Genomic DNA, 25,173 nt, shown 5'->3' with positions numbered 1-25,173 from the left:
ACCAGTATATTAAGGGGGGGGACAGTTTGCAGCTTGGAGGAGTTGTGGTGTCGGGTTGGCGGGTGGTGAGCGGCTGCGTCGTGTGCGGTTTGTTTCGGCGGTTCATTCCCTTCCCCCCCTCCCCCCGGGTTTCACACCTGTCATTGTTCTCCTTTGCATTGCATTTCTGTTGTTTCTTTTAATTATTAAACTGTTCTTATCTCAACCCACGAGCGTTACCCTTCTGATTCTCTCCCCCATCTATCGGTGGGGGAGTGAGCGAGCGACTCTGTGGGGCTGAGCTGCCGGCTAAACCGTGACAGCAGAAACAAATGGAGAGCCCTTTAAATGGGAAGATGGGATGATAAAAGCCTGAGGGATTCCTTTCCCATAGACCTCTTTAATTTAATCAGCTAATCAAAGGCAAGTTAAGGACCGATTTTACTAGCTGTCTCTCTCAGTGTGTACGTGTGTTTGGCAGTCTGTCTCTCATTGGCTGTCTGTCTCTTCTTTCTCTCTCTCTAGTTCTGGCTGTCTCTTGTCTCTTGCACATCTCTCATTCTGTCTCTCTCTCTCTAGTTGTGTGTCTGTGCCCATCCCTCGTGCCTTTCTGCCTCTCTCCTGTGTCTGTCTCTCTGTCTTCTGGTGTCTGTGTCTGTCTCTCATTGTGTCTCTCGTGTCTGTGTATCTCGTGTGTGTCTGTCTCATTGTGTGTCTGTGTCTGTCTCATGTTCTTTCAGTCTCATCTTTCTGGCTCTTGATTCGTCTGTCTCGTCTCTCTCGCCTCGTTCTCTCATTGGGCCTGTCCTGTTGGCTCCTGTGTCTCTCTCTAGCTGTGCGTCTGTCTCTCATCTCTCTCCCTCCTGTTGCTCACTTGTGATGTCTGTCTTGTGTCTCTTGCCCTCTCTCTCTCATAGCGTCTCTCGTGTCTGTCTCTTGCGCCTCATCTCTCATCTCTCGTTATGTGTCTGCCTTGCGTTTGTCTCATTTTATTTCTCTTGGCGCTTGTCTGGTGTCTCTCTTCTTGTCTCTCTCTCACTAGTTGTGTGTCTCTCTTTCATCATGCTGGTCTCCATCTCACTCTAGGGGCCCGTCTCTTGCTGCATGCCTGTTGTGGTTTAACCTCAGCCAGCAACTAAGCACCACAGAGCTGCTCATTCACTCCCCCTCCAGTGGGATGGGGGAGAGAATCAGAAGAGTAAAAGTGAGAAAACTCATGTGTTGAGATAAAGACAGTTTAATAGGTAAAGCAAAAGCTGTGCGCGGAAGCAAAGCAAAACAAGGAATTCATTCACTACTTCCCATCCGCAGGCAGGTGTTCAGCCATCTCCAGGAAAGCAGGGCTCCATGAAGCGTAACGGTTACTTGGGAAGACAAACGCCATCACTCTGAATGTCCCCCCCTTCCTTCTTCTCCCCTGAGCTTTATATACTGAGCATGATGTCATATGATATGGAATATCCCATTGGTCAGTTGGGGTCAGCTGTCCTGGCTGTGTCCCCTCCCAGCTTCTTGTGCCCCCAGCAGAGCATGGGAAGCTGGAAAAGTCCTTGACTAGTGTAAACACTACTTAGCAACAACTAAAACATCTCTGCATTATCAACTTAATAGCTACTACGAAGAAAATTAACTCTATCCCAGCCGAAACCAGGACAGTATCCACCCTTTATTCCATACCACGCTCAGGTCCCACGCTATGCAATACAACCTCATTAATCACCACCCCCCTTCCCATCCTTTGATATAATAAAATACACAGATTCCCTTAGTCTATGGACCGCCCCTGTAAAATACCTTTAAAATGTCCACATATGTCCACAAAATGTCCACTGAGTTCATTAAGTCTGTGACTTTGGGCTCCATCTCTTATGGTGGTGACTCAGGGCAGGAGAGGTTGTGTGTTGCATGGAGTTACTGGGCACCAAAGCCAGCTCAGGTTGGGTTGCTGCTGCACTTGCACTGCTTCTTGTAAGGCTTGTCCTCCATTGGTTCAGGTGGTTCCTGCTGTAGTAATTCCTATGACATGTAACTCAAATCATGGGTTACAACAATTTATACGTGTTTCCATTACAATCTCCACCCCTGGTCCCTTTGGACCAGTCCATAGGGTTTAACATTGCAGTAAACTCCTCCCCTTGCCCCTGCTCCATCTTGGACTTATCCACAGACTACAGTCCCTTAGGGTTGTACCTGCTCCAAGCGGAGCCTTATACATGAGCCACAGTCTCTCCAGGGGTACACCTGCTGTGGCATAGACTTATCCACCACCACAGTTGCTTTGAGGTGCACCCGTTCCAGCGTGGCCTTCTCTATGGGCCTCAATGCTTTCAGAGATATACCTGATCCAACATGGCCTTACCCATGGCTGCAATACCTCCAGGGGTGTATCTGCTCTGTTGTGGGCTTATCCATGGCCACACGCTTTGAGGTGATCCAGCATGACCTCATGCACAGCCACTGATGCTTCTAGGTAAAGCAAAAGCCGTGCATGCAAGCAAAGCAAAACAAGCAATTCATTCATTACTTCCCATCGGCAGGCAGGTGTTCAGCAACCTCCAGGAAAGCAGGGCTCCATCACATGTAATGGTTACTTGGGAAGACAAACTCCATCACTGCAAACGTTCCCCCCTTCCTTCTTCTTCCCCCAGCTTTATATACTGAGCATGATGTCATATGGTACGGAATATCCCTATGGTCAGCTGTCCCGGCTGCATCCTGTCCCACCTTCCCATGGGAGCATGGGAAGCTAGAGAAGTCCTTGACTAGTGTGAGCACTACTTAGCAACAACTAAAACATCTCCACATTATCAACACTGTTTTTAGCACAAATCCAAAACATAGCCCCATACTAGCTACTATGAAGAAAATTAACTCTATCCCAGCTGAAACCAGGCCACTCCCCTCCCCCTCCCCCCCCCCCCCCCGACTTGGACACCACCCCCCCACCACCACCCCCCCGGTCACAATCACACACTCTCAGTCTCCCTCTGTCTTGGTCTTAGACCCCCTCCCTCTCTGTGCTACCCCACCTAGCTCTCTCTCCACCTTCTTGGTTTCCTCCCCACCTCCCCCCACCCCAAATTTTTTGGTCTCGCCTACCCACTTCTCTCTCCCTCTCCTCTGTCTCTCCCTTCCCCCTCCCCTCTCCCTCCCCCCTCTCTCCTTCTCTTTTCCTTTTCTATCTCTCTTTCCTTCCCTCTTTCTCTCTCCTGCTCTCTTTTTTATTCTCGTCCCCTCTCTCTTTCTCCTTTTCCCTCATCTTTTTTTCACTCTCTCCCTACCTTTCTCCCCTGCTATTTATTCCTTGCTCTCCCTTTTCCCTCTGCCCTTATCTCTCTCCCACTCTTTTGCTGCCTCTTTCTCCTTCTCTCTTCCTCCACCTCTCTCACTCTCTCCGTCCCCCTCTTCCCCCTCTGTTTCGCCCTCTTCTCTTCTTTTTCTCTCTTTCTCCCCCCATCCCCTGTATCCCTCTCGCCCTCCCCATCTCCCTTCCCTGTCTCCCCCTTCCCTCTGTTCCTCTCTCCCTCCCCCCCTCTTTACTTATGTCTTCTCCCACTTGTTCTCTCTTTCTCTCTTTCACCCCCCTCTACCTCACCCCCTCTACCTTTCCTTACCTACCTCTGCCCCCCCTCAGCTCTCTCTATTTTATCTTTATTTTCTCGCTATCTTTTGAATCGTCTCTCTCCCTATCCTTTTATCTCTTTTTCTCTCTCACTTTTGTACGCATCCTCTTTCACGCTCTTGTTCTTTCTCTCACAGGGATAAGGTAATTATTTCCAAGTATTACAAACTCTTGATCCTCAAACTTAGATACATCTCTAAAATAGATCTAAATATATGTTTCTAAAAAACAGCTCTTCTAAAGGTTTTTTGCTTTGTTGTTTTTAAAGCATAGCATTGTCAAAATCCATTTACTGATTATTACAGTTAATTGTGCCTTTTCTGGGGGTTCGTTACCTCACATGGGGTTTTATGAGATCAGGGAAAATATCCGGGGTTCTGGGGAGTCTGTTTTACTTGCCAGATCCATCTGCTGTCTGCATCAGCTCAGGATTGCCCTGCTGGTGTCGGTTCGTCCCACCCCGTTTCTTGACTATGATTTACAATGCCATGCATCAAATCTGCCCAGGTCGGGATGGGTCGGAAGCGGGGTTGGCTGTCCTGACCCTCCTGAGCGTTATGTTCTATGCTTTGTCTTATTTCATCCCTCTTTGCAATGAGGTAGGATTTTAAAACAGCAGGGGCTCCCCTTATCAGTGGTCTCATGGCTTGGGGGTCTACAGGGGCAGAGATAGGGCAGTTACCATATGCACCCCTGCCATTCATAGCCTGAAGGCAGGCTGATTTTGTGACAGCAGTAGGATGTTCACTTAACGATCTTGTTGCTATAGCGCTGGGCTCCTCTCTATCCCGAGGGTCTATGCCGCCTGCCCAATATGCTACTCTATTACTCTATTCCGCCACGTAATAGAGTGTGGTTCAGTGTTAGGGGATGGTCCGTCATTCAGGAACACTCCTGGTCCCCAAAAGCCATTGGCTTTGCTTTGATCTAACATAATGCAATCACCTCCAGTTAAGGAGACACGCCACAGATATTCACTCTTGCTTTCGCCAGGCTTCCGCCCATATTGTTTGTGCAGATGGGCCAGTTGAAGGGGGTCCCATGGAATGGTCTTTATGGTGTCTCTCTGGTTGCCCCCTTGAGGTCCAGCAGATGTCTCAGTTTTAATAATGGGGGCTACCTTAAGTTCTGATTCATCTAATTCACTCTCATCACCAAGTTCTTGATCAGGGTCCTCCCAAATATCTCCGTCCCAATCTTCCAGGGAAACGATTAGCTTATGAATTGTTGGACTAGATGATCCCTGAGGTCCCTTCCAACCTGTGATTCTGTGAATTTTTGCAGGATCTGGGGGGTTGGGGGCCCGAATTCTCATGAGTTCTAGTTTATCCTCTAAATTCCTGTGTTTTTCTTTTGCCTCCCCCTGTTGTTTTAGCAATCGGTCTATTCGCAGAGATAACAGCATTTCTTGTCGTTTTCTTTGTTCAACCTCATCTTGCAACACTCTCATTTCCTGTTCTTTACAGTTCTTATACTGATATGCAGCTCCCAAACATGTTCCCAACATTTTGCATATTATTCCCTTCTCTTTACCGTCTTTCAGTTTCCCTCTTACAAGGTTTAACTGTTCTTTTATCTTATTCCAATTATCCCGCTTTTCGCATGCCCAATCACCCGAAAATTTTGGTGAAGGGTTAACTCCGTGCCTCCGTAAGTAGCCAGTGATTGAATCCACCATCCTGCCGAGTGTGCCAATTTTTGTCCCAGGTGAATTATTAAGAGATATATGTTTCTAAAAACCAGCTCTTCTAAACGTTTTTGTTTTGTTGTTTTTAAAGCATAGCATTGTCAAAATCCATTTACTGATGATCAGTGTTACCAAATTTTAGCTCATAAAACATTAAATGCCTTGTTTGTAGTCTACTGCCTTTTGTTTGTGCACCTTTACATTCATGTTGTTCTCATCCATGACTGTTATCCATATATATAGATGAGCAGTTGTCCAGATGAATTTTTTAGTATTGGTATGAACATTTAGAAGTACTGATATGGAGAAATGTAATGATGTTACCACGAACGTAAGATGGAATAAAATAAGTGCTGGTGTAATTTATTTTTTTTTTAGTTCTGTTATGGTATGTTGCAATATTTTTGACCCATTCTGACAACTGTCTGTAAATATGAAAGGAATGCAGAGAGAGAGAGGTGCACGTATGAAAATGAACATGTTTGATTTGGGGGTATTGATGTATACCTAGAGAAGCAATGTGCATATATAGCCATAAACTATTTAAACTGAAAGTGCGAAGCAGTCTGACAGTTGAGTTCCTCTTTTTCACTTCTGTTTTTCTATAAATGAACTAACGCCATGTTAATTTTTCTACTTTCAGTCATCAAGTAAACAGGATAATAATTTACCTGCAGAAGACAAAGAGATGGATACTGTCAAAGAAGATGATGTCCCGTTTGAAAAACTCAGCAAAGTACGTGGAATGTTACTCTTTTTAACTTGAAGAAGTTAACTTTAATACTGTGTACTTTGACTTGCAACTGTATCTTCAAATACTTAGAAGCAACAGTTGCTAGCACCGTGACTGTCTCAGGAGTGATTTAAAATGTAAAGTTTCATACGTATGCAGATATATTTATACTGCTCATTGAAGCTAATGGGAATTAGAGATATCATCAGAGAGCAAACTTTAATGTAATGATATTTACTAACAGAAAGCATCTTGATGTGATGAAATTTTTTGCCTAAGTTGCATATCAGAAGCTTCAGTTTTGTGATTTCCCAGAGAAATTCTTGATCATTCAAACTGTATCTTAAGTTTGCTAAGACACTTTATTTTTTCTTATCTTCATAGGATGTGATGAAAACAAATGATATATATAAAGTAGCTAGAAGAGGAAGGAAGAGAAAGGTAACAATATATTTAACTGACTTGTTAGAATCTGGATTAGAAGGTATTTTCTTATGGGATAGTCCGATTTCTTTAATGATAGATTGTGCCAGTTTATAGTGCTTTTACCTTTTTACCTTCCCCCTTCCCCCCCCATTGAAAGGGTTGTAGTAACTTCTGTTTTCCCAGAGGCCATTTTGACACGCGCGGTTCTGTGTTTGAACTTGATGCAAAGTAGGGAGCTCCCATCTTTTCCTGGTTTAGTGTAAATAAGAACTGTTAAGGAATAAATTGTTGTTAAACCACTAGCAAAATTATCTCTTTTGACATCCCCCCCCAACATTTCTGTAATGTGTTCATAGTACCGAATCAAACACTTGAAATACTGTCCCTTTTCATGAGGCTATGCTTATGTAATTGCATCAATCCGGCATAAATCTGTCCTCCTCCTGAAAGCAGTGGTCCCAGCTGCCTGCACTTCTTGTGCAAGCGTTAATGCTCGTGTAGCCACACAACAAGCCAGATCGTGGAGTTGATCTAGAATAAAGAGGGGTAAAGTCTAATTTTAAGTTGAAGCCATTTCCTGATTCAGCTTGCTTGCATTAGTGCTGGCAGCAGAAATGAGTAGGAAGGTATAACCATGGCCTTAGTGTGCTATGCCATGAATCATTACCATACTGAATATCAGAAAGATAAAGAAAGATGCAGCATTTGTATGTCCTTATGAGAATTACTTCTCTTTTTTTAGAAAACAGAGTTTAAATAATACCTTATTAAAAATTCAGTCTCCAACCTGGAACACTGAGGAGCCAAAAGATTGTGTGGGTGTTTTGGGTTTTTTTAACTTCCCAAAGGGACAAAAACCTCTCAGATGACACTCTGAAAGAGAGATCTCGTTCTTGAACTTTTTAAACACTCAAGCTTTCTGGTTCTTTGGCCTCAAAATTGCTTCCAGGCCCAAGATGATTTTCTCTGTCAGGCATGTGCAGCTCTGCTCAGGTAAAAAAGATATTTGAAAACTTCTCCCATGAGTTCTTCAAAATTAATTGAGGGTGGGGTTTTTTTGTTTTGTTTTGTTTTGTTTTGTTTTTTAAAGTCTGAGCCTGACCTTATTCATATAAAACTGGACTAATTGCATCTACCTCCATGTCAGTGGTATGAGCTAGAACTAGTTTTGATACTTTTGGTACTAACAAGGCTACAAGCATGTGTAGTGGACAAAGATGTACAAAGGGGTACATTTTCTTAAATCTTCCCTTACTGTCCAATTTACTGCAAAAGGCATTGTAGGCGCTCAAGAGAATCTGACTGCAGGATTGTGTTGGAGCGGGCAAGGGCTGGAAGGGAGAATAAAGGTTGGGCATGAGAGGGGTGGGGTGGTAAGGTAGGGTTTTAGCCTGGAGGAGTTGGTGTGCAGGGTAAGGGTTGGTTTTGGAGTGGTTGTCAGGTAGGGCATGGGTTGGGCTTGGAAGAGTTGGTGGGTAGGGTAAGGATTAGTCTTAGAGGGGTTGCTGGTAGGTTATGAGTTGGGGTCGGTGAGCAGGGAAAGGATTGGGCTTGGAGGGGTGGCTGGGTAGGAGAAGGGTTGGAGCTGGAGAGATTGGGTAGAGTATGGATTGGACTCGGAGGGGATGGTCTTGGAGAGGTTTGGCTTGCTTTGAGGGGTTGGGTGTGAAATGGTTGATGGGCTTGGAGGGGCTGGTGGGAAGGGTAAGGGCTGGACTTGGAAGGGATTTGGAGTTAGGGTAAGGGTTGGGCTGTTTGGGCTTGGCGGGCAGGGGTTGGTGGGTAGGATAAGGGCTGTACTTGGAAGGGGTGGGGCTGAAGGAGTTGGCGGGCATGCAAAGGTCTGGTCTTGGAGTATTTGGGGTTAGGGAAAGTGTTGGGCTTTGACAGGTTGACAGGCAGGGTAAGGGTTGGGCACTGAGGGGCTGGCGGACAGGGTAAGGATTAGGCTTGGAGGGGTTGGTGGGTAGGGTAAGGGTTGAGCATGGAGGGGTTGGCAGAAGGGCTTGGAAGCACTGGGCTTGGAAGGTTTGGTGGTTAGGGAAAGGGTCAGGGTAAGAGGGGTTGGCGTTTGTGTTGGGTAAAGTGTTGGAGTTTAAGGAGTTGAGGGATCAGGCTGAGGGTTGGGCTCAGAGGGGTCGGTGGTTAGGGTAAGGGTTTTGGTTAGAGGGATGCAGTTAGGGTAGAGCGTTGGTGTTAGCAAGTTTGGTGGTTAGACTAGGCCTTGTGTTTAGAGGGGTTGGGGGCTAGGCTGGGGGTTGGGCTTGAGCTGCTTTCAGTTGGGGTTAGAGTGGTTGGGTTTTAGGCTAGGGGTACGGGTTGGGCTTGGAGGAGTTGGCAGGAAGGGTAAAAGCTGGAGTTGGAGGGGTTGGCTAGGCCTTGGGCTTACAAAGGTTGGTGGTTAGAGATGTTGGCAGTTAGGGGAGTTGGGGTTTAGGCTAGAGGTTGGGCTGAGAGGGATAGGGTAAGGTTTGGGCTTAGAGTGCTTGGTACTTAGGGTTAAGGGATGGGCCTAGAGGGGTTGGGCTTAGAGGGGTGAGCAGCTAGGTTTAAGGGTAGGTCTTTGAGGGCTTAACCATCTGGGTATGGGTTGAGCTTGGAGGGCTTGGTGAATAGGGTAGGGTTTGGGTTTGGAGGGGTTGGCAGGCAGAGTAAGGGTTAGTCTTGGAAGGGTTTGCTGGCAAGGTAAGAGTTGGGCTTGGAGGGGTTGATGGATTGGGCTTTGAAGTCCTTCATGGGTAGGGGGAGGCTTGGAGCCAGAGGGGTTGGCTGTTAAGGCTTGGAAGAGGTTGGTGGGTAGAGGAAGAGTTGGGGTTGGCTATTAGTGGAAATTTTGGGCTTGGATGGGTTGGCGGTTGGGGTCTGTTTGGGGGTTAAAGGACTTGGAGGTTGGGCTTGGAGGGGTTGATGGATAAGAAAAGGGTTGGGCTTGGAGGCGTTGGTGGGTAGGGTAAAGGTGGGCTTGGAGGATTTGGGGTTGGGATTGGAGGGGTTAGTGCATAGGGGAAGGGTTGGAGAGATGTATTGGGCATAATTGGCAAGGTTTTGGTAGCAGGGGCAGGCTGCAAGGATGACCTGTGTAGGAGGAGGTCATGGACTGCCCTGTGCTGGTCATAGCCAGTTCCAGCCAGCGCAGCAACAGACAAAATGGACTGACTGCGCACCAGTACTGAACCACTCAGGTGACTTTACAGCGCCTCTGCAAAAAAACATATTTAAGGATGGTAAATGCTGAGAAAACAATGCCAGAGCAGGATGACCAGCCCGCGGGGAACCCATGATGGAGCAGTCTGTTCCTGAAGGACTGTACCCCGTGGAAAGGATCCACGCTGGAGCAAGGGAAAAGTGTGAGGAAGGAGCGGCAGAGACGAACTGTTATGAACTGACCGCAGCCCCCCATTCCCCACTTTCCCCTGCACCGCTCGTGGGGGCAGGAGGTAGAAGAGTCAGGAACAAAGGAGTGAAGTTGGGTCTGGAAAGAAGGGGTGGGGTGGGGGAAGGTGTTTTTAGTATTGTCTTTGTTTCTCACCATCCTACTCTATTTTTAACTGGCAACAAATTAAATTATTTTTCCCCAAGTCAAGTCTGTTTTGCCTGTCATGGTAATTGGTGAGTGATCTCCCTGTCCTTATCTTGGCCCATGAGCTTTTCCCTTGTCCTGCTGAGCAGAGGGAGTGAGAGAGCGGCTGGGTAGGGGTCTGTCATCCGGCCAAAGTCAACCCACCACAGTGTGTATATTTATTTGTATTTTATACCTCTGTTTGTTTGTGTGCCTACTGGGAATACATGCTTAGCCTCGCTACTGGTTGGACCTGGGGACATGGAGCTGTGGCAGCCTCGCTTCTCTCAGGCTGTCGGATTCAGAAACCCCTAACACTGGGGACAGAGAGAGAGGGAAGGCAGAGAGAGGGGGAGAGAGAAGGGGAAGACAGAGAGAGGGCAAAAGGAGGGGCAGAGAAAGAGAGGCTGAGAGAGAGAGGCAGTGTTGTGGTTTAGGTCAGGACAGACTAAAAGCATGCATTCATTACTATGCAATAATTGTATCCACGTGAAGGAGTTTGGCAACTTATTGCCTCTGTGAAAGAGTGATTATTAATGCATAGAACCTTGTCTCAAATGTCTACAGGGACAATTTTGTTTTGTTCGCTTTCTGTTCATAGCCATGGAGATGTTAAGCTATGCATCCATAACTGACTGTGCTGGTTTTGGCTGAGAAGGGGTTAATACTCCTCACCGTGTGGGGGTCGGCTACATTTCCAGCTTCCCGTGCTCTGCCACTTGGCGGGAGGCTGGGAGGGGCAGGGCCATGGCGGGGGCGGCTGACCCCGACTGGCCAATGGCATGTTCATTCCATACCATGTGACACCATGACCAGTATATGGGGGGGGGGGGGGGGGGGGGGGGGCAGTTTGCGGCTCGGAGGAGGCGCGGCGTCGGGTCGGCAGGCGGCTGTGTCGCGTGCGGTTTGTTTCGGCGGTTCATTCTCCTCTCCCCTCCCTTCCCCCGCCCCAAGGTTTCACGCCTCTCGTTGTTCTCCTTTGCATTGCATTTCTGTTGTTGTTTCTTTTAATTTTAATTATTAAACTGTTCTTATCTCAACCCACGAGCATTACCCTTCTGATTCTCTCCCCCATCCCACCAGTGGGGGAGTGAGCGAGTGAGCGAGTGAGCGACTGTGTGGGGCTGAGCTGCCAGCTAAACCATGACACTGACCAGCCATTATGACTGGTAGTTCCATTCCTTGGACATATGTAGCCCACACAGGTTGGTTTTTCCACCTAATTCTTAGAAGTGCTCTCGCATCTTAGGTGTGCAGCTCACAGCTAACTACTTTTCCCATTGAAGTATTAGGAAGATGTAACATATGGGCTCCGCTATCCCAACGTTTTCCTTTGCGGCTTAACCATACTTTTTCATTATTAGTAAGGTGGCCAGTTGCATACCTTGGCAGGTAACGTCCAAAGAGTCATTCTGAACACCAGTAGAAATAGTCTGAGATACATTTTTCATTACTTCCCAGGTCCATCTTTCTATCCAGTGCAATCGGAGGTGAGCCATTTCTAATCAGACAGCAGGTTTAGCTAGCCCCTCAAGGCGCTGAGAGGTTAGTTGCCAACCACTTGCAGCTGGGCTTGGAGGGCTTGGATATCCACGGTGTTTAGGGCAACTCCTCCAAGTCCTAGAATTCCTGATATGTCTCTTTTAGTTCTTCTGTGGATGCCTTGTTCAGGGAACATGGCATGTTGAATCCTTATAATAAAAGGTGCACAGGTGGTATTGTGTCAACTTACATTCCAGTCCCACTTAATGTGGTACTCTTTCTCTTATTGGATTACTCCAAGTAAAGTTTGCCACTTGCCTATGGTAAACATATCGGAGGGTGGTGTTATAAATACTTGTGAAGTTGGTGGTCCAATTAAGTCTAGTCGTCATACTGGTGAGAAGTCCTTTACATTCACTAATATAGCCTACATACCAGGCTACGTTTTTACCTGCTCCGCTCTGGCTGCTATTCTGAGTTAACTGGATTGTATTATCATTAGGGATTATTATACAGTTACACATTCCCCTTCAATTTCCTACCACACCGTGAATCCTCCGATATTTTTTGTTACGGTTCATTTCATATGATTCCCTCTCATTCCACGTTGGCGTGGTATCTTGCAGCCAGCACTGGGGGGTGGTTGTTTGTGCCACTGTTAAGGTCAAAGTCCAGACTGCTGTCCATACCAAAACAGGGTTCATCTTTCTGTGTATAATGAGGTCCGCAGGGGGTTAATTACAGTCAGTGTGTGTGTAGGTACACATTTAATTTCTCTGTTTTTTTTTTTTTTACTCGTGCTGTATGTCCTGGTCCGTGTGCAAATGCTACCACCCCCCCACCCCGCACCCCACCCCCATGTTTTCCCTTTCCCTAAGGGGGTGACATCCCAAACAATCATGTTTCCCATCTAATCATGGCCTGTCACAATCGGAAACTTATCTCCAGCTACTGTTCTGACAGGCTGTGAGCAAGAGGTCCCACTGGAATATTAGGCTTCAAAACGAGCTAAGGCCTCTGATGGGAACCAGAGGTGTGATGAAAACTCTTCAAGGGCAGAAGTATGGTGTGAGCACTGACTGGGTTATGTTATAGTTGCTCTGATATGCAAACTGCTTGTGCTTAATCAGGAGTAGGTAGGGGTATCAAGGCTAAAGTAAGATAATTCTGTCCAAAAAACATATAATGGAAATTAAATACAACCAGCGTGGACCGTAGAGTCAGAAGGGAGTTGTTGTGGGTTAACCTTGGTAGGCAGCTAAGCACCACACAGCCACTCGCTTGCTCCCCACCCCCAGTGGGACAGGGGGAGAGGAAAAGAAGAGTAAAAGCAAGAAAACTCATGGGTTGAGATAAAAATTAATAATCAAAGGAGAAGTAGAAGAAGAGAGGAAGAAAACAAAACAAGTGATGCAAAGGCAATCACTCACCACCTCCCATGGGTAGACCGATGCCCAGCCAGTTCCTGAGCAAAAGATGGCTAACCTACCTAAACCCCTCTCCTCTCCGTTTTATTACTGAGCATGACATTATACAGCATGGAATATCTCTTTGGTTAGTTCAGGTCAGCTGTCCTGGTTGTGTCCCCTCCCAGCCTCTTGCACACCCCCAGCCTGTTCCCTCGGGGGGGTGCAGGCAGGCGGACTGAGAAACAGAGAAGGCCTTGACGCTGTGCAACCACTGTTCAGCAATAGCTAAAACATTGGTGTGTTATCAGCATTGTTTTGGTCACAAATCTAAAACACAGCACCATACAAGCTGCTATGAAGAAAATTAACTCCATCCCAGCCAGACCCAGTACAGGAGTCTTGGGATGCAAGGCCACCTTCATCTAGGTAACTGTATCAGCCATACCGTAATACCATATTAGGCCAAAATTGCCTAAGTAACAGTGTCGGAAACACCAAATTTGGGTACAGTTGTAACAGTATTGGGACCAATGAGGAAAAAGTAATTAGGGCCAAGTTGTTTGTTTGGGACGTGTTTGGTTGGAGAAAAAGGAGGTTGCAGAGGTGGTTAAAAGGTGTGTTCAGGAAAAGAAAAAATGCGGAATAAGGTATAAACATCAGGTGGAGGACAAAGAACTGGGGGATTTTGCAGCAGTAGAAGTGCAGAGGCCTACAGATGGTGGTGAAGCTGACCTGCAGACCCAAGCTCCCCAGGACACTGGAGGGAACCCCCTTGGACAACCTGCTGAACTCTCCATCAGGCTTATGCCAAGACTTGCTGTGGGGGGATGGAGTAAGAAGGAATAAACATGTATGGACGGATAGACTTGTGCCTTACTGCTAAGTGCAGGAGGAAAGGCAACAGAACTGCAACTTAATAGCACTTACGTGTGTTTTATAAGTTTTCTTTATAGTAATATAACTGCGTATCAGCAATGATGCTACTAATAAGCAATGGAATTGTAACTCAATGTCACTTGCAGTGATATAATTGTGTACTAAGATTGCTAATAATAGTGGTGAGTTTGTTATCCAACTAAGTTATTAGCTTTTTAAAGGTGTCGCTTAATCAGTAAATATAACCATCTCGCTCAGTTATGTCTCAAGCCTCCAATCTAAAAGGGGAGAGTCTTTGGACTCAGGGAGGGAGAGTTAAGGGGAGAGTCTTTGGACTTGATGATCCTAGAGGTCTTTTCCAACCTTAATGATTCTATGAGTCAGACTTAGGGAGGGAACGCAGGTCTAGCCTGGCCTGGGCCTGGCTGGGATGATGCCTCTCCAGTGTTTACAAGCCAAGTGGCTTCTGCCAAATGAACATCCCAATTTCTCATATCCCCTTTTCCTTGGGCTTGTAGCATGGTTTTCAGGGGTCCATTATGCCATTCTACCTTTCCCAAGGCCTGGGGATAATAGGGAATACAGTATATCCAGTCAAATCCAAGTTCAGCTGTTCCTAACTTTATAATTTCATTTTTGAAATTACAGCCACTGTCAGACTCAGTTCTTTCAGGTGTGCCATGTCTCCACAAAATTTGTTTTTCAAGACCTACTACTGTGCTTTTAGCAGTGACATGGGTCACTGGGTATACGTCTCCAGCCAGTCTGTAGTCATTTCTACCATGGCTAGGACCTATCAATGCCCCCTAGTAGTCCTGCACAAAGGTCCAATATAGTCTACTTGCCACGCATCTCCAAATTGGTGGTTTAAAAGTCATCTTCCGTGCCTCAATATTTTTTATTGTTTAGCTTTTTCACTAATGCACAAATTTCAGTCCTTTGTTATTCGTAATAACATTTTATATTTAATATTATTATTATGTATAATAGGTTCTTTAGACAAGTCCACCCCTCGGTCTCTTGGCCAGCTATAGGTGACATCTCATCCTATATGTCCTGACGTTTCATGAGCCCATTGAGCTACAAATAGTTCCCTTTTATGTTCCCAGTCCAGGTCTTTGTCAATTGTGGCAATCTGAGCAGCTTGGTGCACTTGATGTTTGCTGATTTGTTCTTCAGTGGCACTTCCCTTTGGGACATGGGCTCAAACTCCCTTCATATGCTGCTAGTATCTCTTTTTCAGTCGGGGTGTAGCAGGCCTCAGATCCTCTATATCCTCAGTTCCAAAACCCTAGAGGTCAACCTCGAGTCTGTCCGGGTGCTTTCCGCCAGAGGTTCCAGGTGGGGCTATGCTCCCCGGCTGTGCTGTGAAGCATGTTTCTCACAGCTTGTCCTGTCCAGACCGTCCCAAGAGCTATCGCATGAACAATTTCCTGTTTAATCTGTTCAAAGGCTTGTCCCTGCTCAGGGCCCCATCCAAAACCATTCTTCTTTCAGGTCACTCGATAGAGAGGGCTCACAATCTGACTGTAACCTGGAATATGCATTCTCCGGAAACCCACAATGCCTAGGAAAGCTTGTGTTTCTTTTTTGTTATCTGGTGGGGACATAGCTGTTATCTTATTGATCACATCCATTGGGGTATGACGATGCCCATCTTGCCATTTTATTCCTAAAAACTGGATCTCCTGTGCAGGTCCTTTGACCTTGCTTTGTTTTATGGCAAAACCAGCCTTCAGAAGGAAACACAAACGCTTCCTCTGCTGTGTTGTGCCACACAATGATGTCATCAATGTATTTGAGGGCCTGCACCCTGTTCCAGTGCAGTCTGGACCAGTCCATGGCAAATGGTAGGGCTGTGCTTCCACCCCTGGGGCAGTTGATTCCAGGTGTACTGGACACCCCTCCACCACATGAAAGCAAACTGTGGCCTGCACTCTGCTGCCAAAGGGATCAAGAAAAGCGCACTAGCAATATCAGTTGAGGCATACCACTTGGCCACCTTTGACTCCAGTTCATGTTGGAGTTCTAGCATGTCCGGTATGGCAGCATCCAACAACAGCATGACTGTTCAGGCCACTGTAGTCCATTGTCAGCCTCCACCCTCCGTCAGACTTTCACACTGGCCATATGGGACTATTAAAGGGTTAGTGAGTCTTGCTGATCACTCCTTGGTTCTCCAGTCGATGGCAAAAAAACTCATGGATGGGAACCAGGGAGCCTCGGTTGGTGCGATATTGCTGCCAGCGCACCATCATGGTAGCAGTCGACACTTGCTGTTCTTCGACCCACAGCAAGCCCACAGTGGAGGGATCCTCCAAGAGGCCGGGCAAGGTAGACACCTGTTTAATCTTCTCTGTATCCACAGCAGCTACATGAAAGGCCCACTGGTACCCTTTTGGGTCTTTGAAGTACCCACTCCTGAGGTAGTCTATGCCAAGGATGCACGGAGACTCCAGGCCGGTCACGATAGGATGCTTCTGCCACTTGTCCACTGTTAGGCTCACCCTAGCCTCCAGTACAGACAACTGATGGGATCCCCCTGTCACTCCAGAAATACAGATGGGTTCTGCCCCCCTTGTACCCTGATGGCATTAGGGCACGCTGTGCACTGGTGTCCACCAGAGCCTTATACTCCTGTGGGTCCGATGTGCCAGGCCATCGAATCCATACAGGCCAACAAACCCGATTGTCCCTTTTTTCCACCTGGCCAGAGGCAGGGCCCTTCTATTCCTGGTCGGAGTATTCATTACCTGACCTCTGTAGCTGCAAACCAGAAGTCCCTTCATTAGGATCAGAAGGAGGATCAGCCCTTCTATTCTGCCTGGGGAACTGCTCAACAGCAACTGGAGCAGTAATCTTCCTGGACGAACCCTTTTTGGCCGCTGTTTGTCCTTGCAAGCCACTTACCTGATCTTCTAGGTTCGAGGTAGGTGCACCGTCCCACTTCCTCATGTACTCCCTGTGGTCGTGCAGATAGAACCACAGAGTGGCATGAGGCGTGTGCCCACAGTATCCTTTCCCTTGAGACGAGAAAGGCAGGCCAGTCTAGCCACAGTTGGTGCCTCGAGGTCTGTCCAATCCATTATCACCAGGGTATTGGCATATGACGTTGGTGCACTCTGTACAAACTTCCGCCACATGGACCATGTGCACTGAAATTCATCTGGGTCTTTGGATCCCTGGTCGTTGTCCAGGTTGCTGTAGATCACCTCCACCGCTACTTATTCCCTCAGATACTGGATACTTCCCTCAGTGGTGGTCCACTCGCCTTGGTTTACAAGATCTTCCTTGAGGGGATACCTCGCCTTCACGCTCGACAGGACCCACCTCCAGAGGCTGTGGATTGTTGCCCCTCTTCCGATCCCTTTGTCGATACCCTGGTCCCTAGCAAAGGATCCCAGCTGCTGGGCTTCCTTGCCCTCTAATTCCTGACTGTTGGCCCCGGTATGCCATCATTGGAGTAATCAGGTGATAATTTGCTCGCCTGGATGACAGTCGAAATCTTTCTGCATATCTCGCAGCTCATTCAGGGATAGGGGCCGGGTGGTTTCTGACTCGTTTATGATTTCTCTCTCTTCCCCCTCCTGTTCTTGAGACAGCTTTGCTGCAGAACAGGCTGCCTATTCTGATTCTTCCTCTCCTGCTCCCTCTTAGGCGAAGCTTCTTCCTCCCTTACTAACTGTCATGGTTTAACCCCAGCCGGCAACTAAGCACCACACAGTCTACTACTTCCCATTGGCAGGCAGGTGTTCAGCCACCTCCAGGAAAGCAGGGTTCCATCACGCATAATGGTTACTTGGAAAGACAAAATGCCATCACTCAGAACGTCCCCCCCTTCCTTCTTCTTCCCCCAGCTTTATATACTGAGCATGGCGTCATATGGTATGGAATATCCCTTTGGTCAGTTGGGGTCAGCTGTCCCAGCTGTGTCCCCTCCCAACTTCTTGTGCACCCAGCCTACTCGCTGGTGGGGTGGTGTGAGAAACAGAAAAGGCCTTGACGCTGTGTAAGCGCTGCTCAGCAATAACAAAAACATCCCTGTATTATCAACACTGTTTTCAGCACAAATCCAAAATATAGCCCCATATTAGCTACTATAAAGAAAATTAACTCTGTCCCAGCCAAAGCCAGCACACTAACCGAGTTGACTTCCTTTTCCATTGTTTCTTCTTGACTATAGGAGCAACAGTTGAGGGTTGGGTCTCTGGTTTAGCCACGGTGTCCATTTGTATGTCTTCAGATCCAGAGACCCTCTCACCCCCTTGAGGGTGCTGAACAGTGGCTCGGTAGGCATAGGCCAGGCCCCAGCACAGTGCGAGAAGTTGTGTCTCTTTGGCAGAGCCAGGGCACCCTTTTTTCAAGTGTTCTGTTACTTCATCAGGATTCCACGCTTGTTTGAGAGTGAAGTCCCAGACCATCAGAGCTGAAAAATGCTCTAGCTACCTGCCCATATTCTCCCACGCACTTTGCCACCCGTGATCAGACTTTGTCAGGGCACACCCATGTGTGATATTCCTAAATAGTTGGTTAACTTTGCTTTTTCCAGAAAAGCTGGAAACAGATTCTTGACTGTATTGATTTTGGCTGGGATAGAGTTAATTTTCTTCATAGTAGCTTGTATGGGGCTATGTTTTGGATTTCTGCTGAAAACAATCTTGATAATACAGGGTTGTTTTAGTTACTGCTGAGCAGTGCTTAGACAGTGTCAAGGACTTTTTCTGCTTCTTATTGTATTGGGTTTGCATGGCAAGGTTTTGGTAGCGGAGGGGCTACAGGGGTGGCTTCTGTGAGAAGCTGCTAGAAGATTCCCCTATGTCCGACAGAGCCAATGCCAGCTGCCTCCAAGATGGACACACCGCTGGCCAAGGCCGAGCCAATCAGCGACCGTGGTAGCGCCTCTGTGATAACATATTTAAGAAGGGGGAAAAAAAAAACCCGCGCAACACCAGCAGCAGTCGTAAGAGAGGAGTGAGAATATGTGAGAGAAACAACTCTGCAGACACCAAGGTCAGCGAAGAAGTAGGGGGAGGACATACTCCAGGTGCCGGAGCAGAGATTCCCCTGCAGCCCGTGGTGAAGACTGCGCTGGAGCAGGTGGGTGCACCCGAAGGGGTCTGTCACCCCATGGGAAGCCCACGCTGGAGCAGGCTCTTGGCAGGACCCGTGGAGAGAGAGGAACCCACACTGGAGCAGGTTTCCTGGCAGGACTTGTGACCCCGTGGGGGACCCACTCTGGAGCAGTCTGTTCCTGAAGGACTGCACCCCGTGGAAGGGACCCACGCTGGAGCAGTTTGTGAAGAACTGCAGCCCATGGGAAGAACCCACGTTGGAGAAGTTTGTGGAGAGCTATCTCCCGTGGGAGGGCCCACATGCTGGAGCAGGGGAAGAGTGTGAGGAGTCCTCCCCCTGAGGCGGAAGGAGCAGCAGAGACAATGTGTGATGAACTGAACAAAACCCCCATTCCCTGTCCCCCTGTGCCACTCGGGGGGAGGAGGTAGAGAAAATCGGGATTGAAGTTGAGCCTGGGAAGAAGGGAGGGGTGGGGGGAAGGTGTTTTAAGATTTAGTTTTTCTTTCTCATTACCCTACTCTTATTTGATTGTTAATTAATTAGGCTAATTTCCCCAAGTCGAGTCTGTTTCGCCCGTGACCATAACTGGTGAATGATCTCCCTGTCTTTATCTTGACCGACAAGCCTTTCGTTATATTTTCTCTCCTCTGTCCAGTTGAGGAGGGGAGTGATAGAGCGGCTTTGGTGGGCACCTGGCATCCAGCCAGGGTCAACCCACCACACTTACACCGCCTTGCCAGTGAGTAGGCTGGGGGTGCACAAGAAATATCGGAGGGGACACCAGTGAAATACTGGTAGCCGAGGTGCCAGCAGCAGTTGTGATTCTGTCCCCACCGCTTCAGATGCTGCCCACATTCCCTCATAGGCGGCTAATATTTCTTTTTCTGTTGGGATATAGTTTTCGTCAGCAGCTTGGTAGCCTCGGCTCCAGAGTCCAAGGAGTCTTCCTCTGGTCTCTCCTAGTGCTTTCTGCCATAAACTCCACTGGCTTGTTTTGTCTCCTGCTGATGTGTGTGGTATGTTTTGGACATTTGGACACCCAGAAAATGTATTTCTTGGTGCAAGTCCTTATTCTTCTTGATCGCAAATCCTGCATTTAGTAAAATTTCAGTGATCTGTTTGTCTTTGCTATACACTTCTTGGGTGGTGTTTCCCCATACTACGATGTCATCAATGTACTGTAAGTGATCTGGGGCGTTGCCCTCTTTCAAAACCTTTTGTATAAGTCTGTGACAGATGGTGGGGTGTATTGGGTTTACACGGCAAGGTTTTGGCGGGGGGGGTGGGGGCGGGCTGCAGGGGTGGTCTCTGTGAGAAGAGGAGGCAAGAGGCTGCCCTGTGCCAGACACAGCCGGTTCCAGCCGGCTTGGCAACAGACCCATTGCAAGCCAAAGCTGAGCCAGTCAGCGAAGCTGGTGGCACCTCTGTGAAAAACACTTAAGAAAGGGTAAAATACCACATGTCAGTGTAAGAGTAGTGAGGAAAAAAAAGTGTGAGAAACAACACTGAAAATACCAAGGTCAGTGAAGAAAGGGGGAGGAGGTGCTCCGGGCGCAAGAGAAGTTATTCCCCTGCAGCCCGTGGAAGAGACCACAGTGGGAGCGGATATATCCCTGCAGCACATGGAGAGGACCACACCAGAGCAGGTGGATATTTCCTGAAGGAACGAGCCCATGCAGGATCAGGTTCTCCTGGCAGGAACTGTGGCCCATGGAGAATCCATGTTGGAGCAGATTTTTTTCCTGAAGGTCTGCATCCCTTGGAAAGGACCCATGCTGGAGCAGGGGAAAATGTGTGATGAGGAAGCAGCAGCAGGGAGGAACTGTTATGAACCTCCCGTTCCCCACCCCCCCTGCACTGCTCTGTGGGGCAGGGGAGGTAGAGGAGCTGGGAATGAAGGAGTGAAGTTGAGCCTGGGAAAAGGAGGGGAGAGCGGGAGGGAAGGTGGTGTTTTCATTTTTGTGTTTGTTTCTCACCATCCAACTCTATTTTAATCGGCAATAAATTAAATTGATTTTCCCCAAGTTGAGTCTGTTTTGCCCATGGAGGTGATTAGTAAGTGTCTTTGTTGCCACCCACGAGCTTTTTCATCTTGTTTTCTTCTCCAGTCCTGTTGAGGAGGGGTAGTGACAGAGCAGCTGGGTGGGCATCTGGCAGCCAGCCAAGGTCAACCTACCACAGGGGGCTATGCTTCCATCCTTGCGGCAGACAGTTCCAGGTGTATTGTACTCCTTTCCCAGTATAGGCAAACTGTCATTTATGCTTAGGTGTCAGGGGAATTGAGAAAAAACCATGTTAACTATGTCAGTGGTCTCATGCCAGGCAGCATTCTTTGCTTCAGGTTCATACTGTAGTTCTAGGATATCTGCATATCTGCTACTGCTGCACTCAAGGGTGGTGTTACTTCATTCAAACCTCAAGAGTCTATGGTTGATCTCCCTGTTGGCTTTTCACACTGGCCAGATGGGGCTGTTGAAGGATGAATGGGTTCAAGCAACCACCCTTTGACTTTCAAGCTCTTTCACAAGATTGTATATGGGACCCAGCAAATACCTTTTGGTCCGATATTGCTAGATAGTCAGCGATGGCCATCGGGTAGACACACCAAAGTTGGAGGAGCTGCGTGCTAGTGAGACTCCTCAGACTGCTACATGTGTCGATGGGCACAATGAACCGCACTTGAAGTGTTTCTACACAAATGCGCGCAGCATGAGGAACAAACACGAGGAGCTAGAGGCCTTGGCCCAGTCCCAGAGATATGACATCTTTGGCATAAGTGAAACCTGGTGGGATGAGTCCTGTGACTGGTGTGCCGTGATGGATGGTTACAAGCTCTTCAGGAGGGACAGGCAGGGCAGGCGAGGCGGGGGCGCGGCATTGTATGTAGCGGAGCAGCTGGAATGCACGGAGCTTGCAGTTGGCGATGGCACAGTTGAGAGCCTCTGGGTAAGGATTAAGGGACAGACAAATAAAGCGGATGTTGTCGTGGGAGCCTACTATAGGCCACCCAGCCAGGAGGATGACACCGAACTAAGGGATGCCTCTAAGTCATCTGCCCTTGTCCTTATGGGGGACGTCAACTTGCCAGATGTCAACCGCGAATACCACACAGCTGGGACAATCAGGTCCAGAAGGTTCCTAAACCATGTGGACGACAATGTCTTGGTACAGGTACTAAGGGAACGGACCAGGAAGGGTGCCTTCCTTGACTTGTTGCTTATTAACAGAGAGGGCCTCGTGGGTGAAGTGGAGATTGGGGGCCGCCTTGGCCACAGTGACCATGAAACAGTCAAGTGTAAACTCTATGGTGACAGGAGGAAAGCTGCCAGCAAGACCTCAGCTCTGGACATGAGGAGAGCAGACTTCAGGTTGCTCGGGGAACTGCTTAGTAAGGTCCCCAGGGAAAAAGCTTTTGAAGGTGCTGGGGTCCATCAGTGCTGGTCGCTTTTTAAGTACCACCTCCTAAAAGCACAGGAGCAGGCGATCCCAAAGTGTAGGAAGTAAAGCCGGCGAGGCAAAAGGCCAGCTTGGCTGACCAGGGATCATCTTCTAGAAATAAGTAAACTTAAGTTATGTTTTATCTCTTCTTTTAGATGAACATGAATTTGATTTTGCTCCAGAGGTAGTCTTGGAATTATTGGTTTCTGATTGGACAGCTTTAAAAAATGTCATTTGGGAGTTTTCAGCTAAATAACGATAATTGCAAATGTTTGTTTTGCCTGGATGAGAGGCATACTAAGGGAGTACCTTTTATAAATAAGAGATCAGTGCAAGTTCCGAACCCAAGTTATGCAACACAGCACTGTGCTTAAATCAATGAGTTGTTCAAAATGCAATGTGACATTAATGCAGTGTGGCATCTGAGTTAATTGAAATTGTAAATGAAGCGGTTGGACAGTGGAACATATGCGGCCAATCACTTGAAAACAAATGGCCACTTTTAATAACTCTCTCTCCAAGGTACATTTTTTTCATGACCTGTTCCACTTCCTTGTTTCTACAGAACCTGACAACACTTGGATTTTTGTAGTGGCAAGAGACAAACTGAGTCAGATTGCCCTTTTCATTTCCTGATGAAAGCATATGGCTGTTTGGGTGCAGACACGACACACCAGTGGTCATTACTGGTCAAAAGAAACTGAAGATGAACACTTCACATACTTGCACGAGATGTCTTGACCAGGTTGTCTCAAACAAGCAACTATAGGCAAATTAATTCATATATTTCTTTAAATATTCCAGCACAATATTGTGCTTTTGTCCTTTAAAACTTGCAAGTATATCTTCCAAGGATTGAGCCAGTGGTAGCGTTACGTTCTGCCAATATACATTTCCCTCTATTCAAGAGAGCATTGGCTTGAACTCTAAGCTCCAGTTAGCATTGTCTGACACATCTAAATGAAGAAATCAAGCCTGTTTACATAAACCCTTGTAAAGCTGGCAAGGCAAAAGGCTGGCTTGGCTGACCAGGGATGATGACCTAGAAATAAGGAGAAAAAAGAAGCCCTGGGCTAGAGAACCATGACTGTGGGAATGATAAACTCCGAATAAACCCCCAACTTGTGGGTCCCTTCCAACTAAGGACATTCTATGATTCTATAATGTTTTGGTTATTGCTGACCAGTGATTGCACAGTGTCAAGGCTGTCTCTCCAAACTCTGCCCGCCCCCAAAGGCCAGTAGGCTGGAGGGTGGGCAAAAGGTTGGGAGGGGAGACAGCTGGGACAGCTGACCCCAACTGTCCAAAGGGATATTCCATACCATATGACAACGTGCTCAGCAATAAAAGCTCAGGGAAAGGGGGAGGATGGGGGGGGACAGTAAATCCTGTTATCCTCTGTAACATCTTCATCATCCCTTTTCCCAACTTGGCTGGGGGCAGGGCTTCCCTATGGGCAGTTTATTGGAGGGGGGTCAGCCACCCCCACCGTGGCCCTGCCCCTCCCAGCCTCCCCGACTCGGGCAGAGTGTGGGAAGCTGGAAAGGTAGCCGACCCTCCCCCACAGTGAGGAGAATTAACCCCTTCTCAGCCAAAACCAGCACAACAGGGAAGGTCCATAGACTAAGGGAATGATGTCTGTGTATTATGTTAAAGGATGGGAAGGGGAGGGGTGGTGGTTGGTAAGGTTGTATTGGATGGTATGGGACCTGGGCATGGTGTAAATGGTATGGAATAAGGGGTGGAGAATGTGCTGGGTGGAGAATGTGCTGGGTGGAGAATGTCCCAGTTGGGCTGCCAATTCTTTCAGGCTCTGGGTGTGCTCGGGTTTCAGTTCCCAAGCCACTGGAGGATTCAGCCAAACCAGACACTGAGCCAAAAGCACCCATTCCTCATCCCATCCAGGTACTGGAGGTTCAGGAGTCACGTCCCAGGCTCCCTTGTTCTTACGCTAGAACAAGTTTCAAAATGTTTGCGCTATGCTACCTCAAGTAGGAGTACTAAACATACTTCCTGCCAGACTATTAACCCCAAGCGCCCATCCTCAAGACCTGCAAGATTACACTCCGGCAAACTAATTTGGCAGCTGAAGGTGGTCTCTGCGTTGTGGACATTTGTTGGATGCACTATAGCTGTACACTCCTCTTTTCACAGTACTAAGCTTCCTTCGGATCCCACTTCTGACAGCAGTTTTAAAATCAGAATCATAGAATGGTTTAGGTTGGAAGGGACCTTTAGAGGTCACCTAGTCCAACCCCCCTGCAGTGAGCAGGGACATCTTCAACTAGATCAGGCTGCTCAGACACACGTCCAACCTGACCTTGAATGTTTCTAGGGATGGGTGTCGTGGTTTAGCCCCAGTCAGCAACCACTCATGAGGTTCTCACGGGCCCACCTCTCCAGCTTGTCTAGGTCTCTCTGGATGACATCCCGTCCTTCTGGCATGTCAGCTGCACCGCTCAGCTTGGTGTCATCCGCAAAATTGCTGAGGGTGCACTTGATCCCACTGTCCATGTCATTGATGAAGATATTAAATAGTACCGGTCCCAGTACGGACCCCTGAGGGACACCACTCGTCACCGGTCTCCATCTGGACATTGAGCCATTGACCACTACCCTCTGGATGCGACCATCCAGCCAGTTCCTTATCCACTGAACAGTCCACCCATCAAATTTGTATCTCTCCAGTTTAGAGAGAAGGATGCTGTGGGGGACCGTGTCAAAGGCCTTACAGAAGTCCAGATAGATGACATCCGTAGCTCTTCCCTTGTCCACTGATGTAGTCACTCCATCATAGAAGGCCACTAGGTTGGTCAGGCAGGACGTGCCCTTGGTGAAGCCATGCTGGCTGCCTCGGATCACCTCCCTGTCCTCCATGTGCCTTAGCAT

The 25,173-nt window shown here is 47.9% G+C and overlaps 1 protein-coding gene across 5 annotated transcripts in view; it reads left to right on the top strand.

Annotated features, from left to right (window-relative positions):
• LOC142049490 (lens epithelium-derived growth factor-like) overlaps positions 1-25,173 on the top strand; it is a 106,758-nt gene that overhangs the window by 45,436 nt on the left and 36,149 nt on the right. For all 5 annotated transcript variants that reach the window (XM_075077254.1, XM_075077252.1, XM_075077251.1 and 2 more), the window contains 2 exons: positions 5,932-6,024; positions 6,406-6,462. In XM_075077254.1, coding sequence (XP_074933355.1) covers positions 5,932-6,024; positions 6,406-6,462 — 150 coding nt within the window. The remainder of the gene's footprint in view (positions 1-5,931; positions 6,025-6,405; positions 6,463-25,173) is intronic.

The sequence above is a fragment of the Phalacrocorax aristotelis genome, chromosome W (genome assembly GCF_949628215.1).
Source record: "Phalacrocorax aristotelis chromosome W, bGulAri2.1, whole genome shotgun sequence".
Lineage (NCBI taxonomy): Eukaryota > Metazoa > Chordata > Aves > Suliformes > Phalacrocoracidae > Phalacrocorax > Phalacrocorax aristotelis.
Note: the sequence above shows the minus strand (reverse complement) of the source record. Positions and strands in the feature narration are given on the sequence as shown.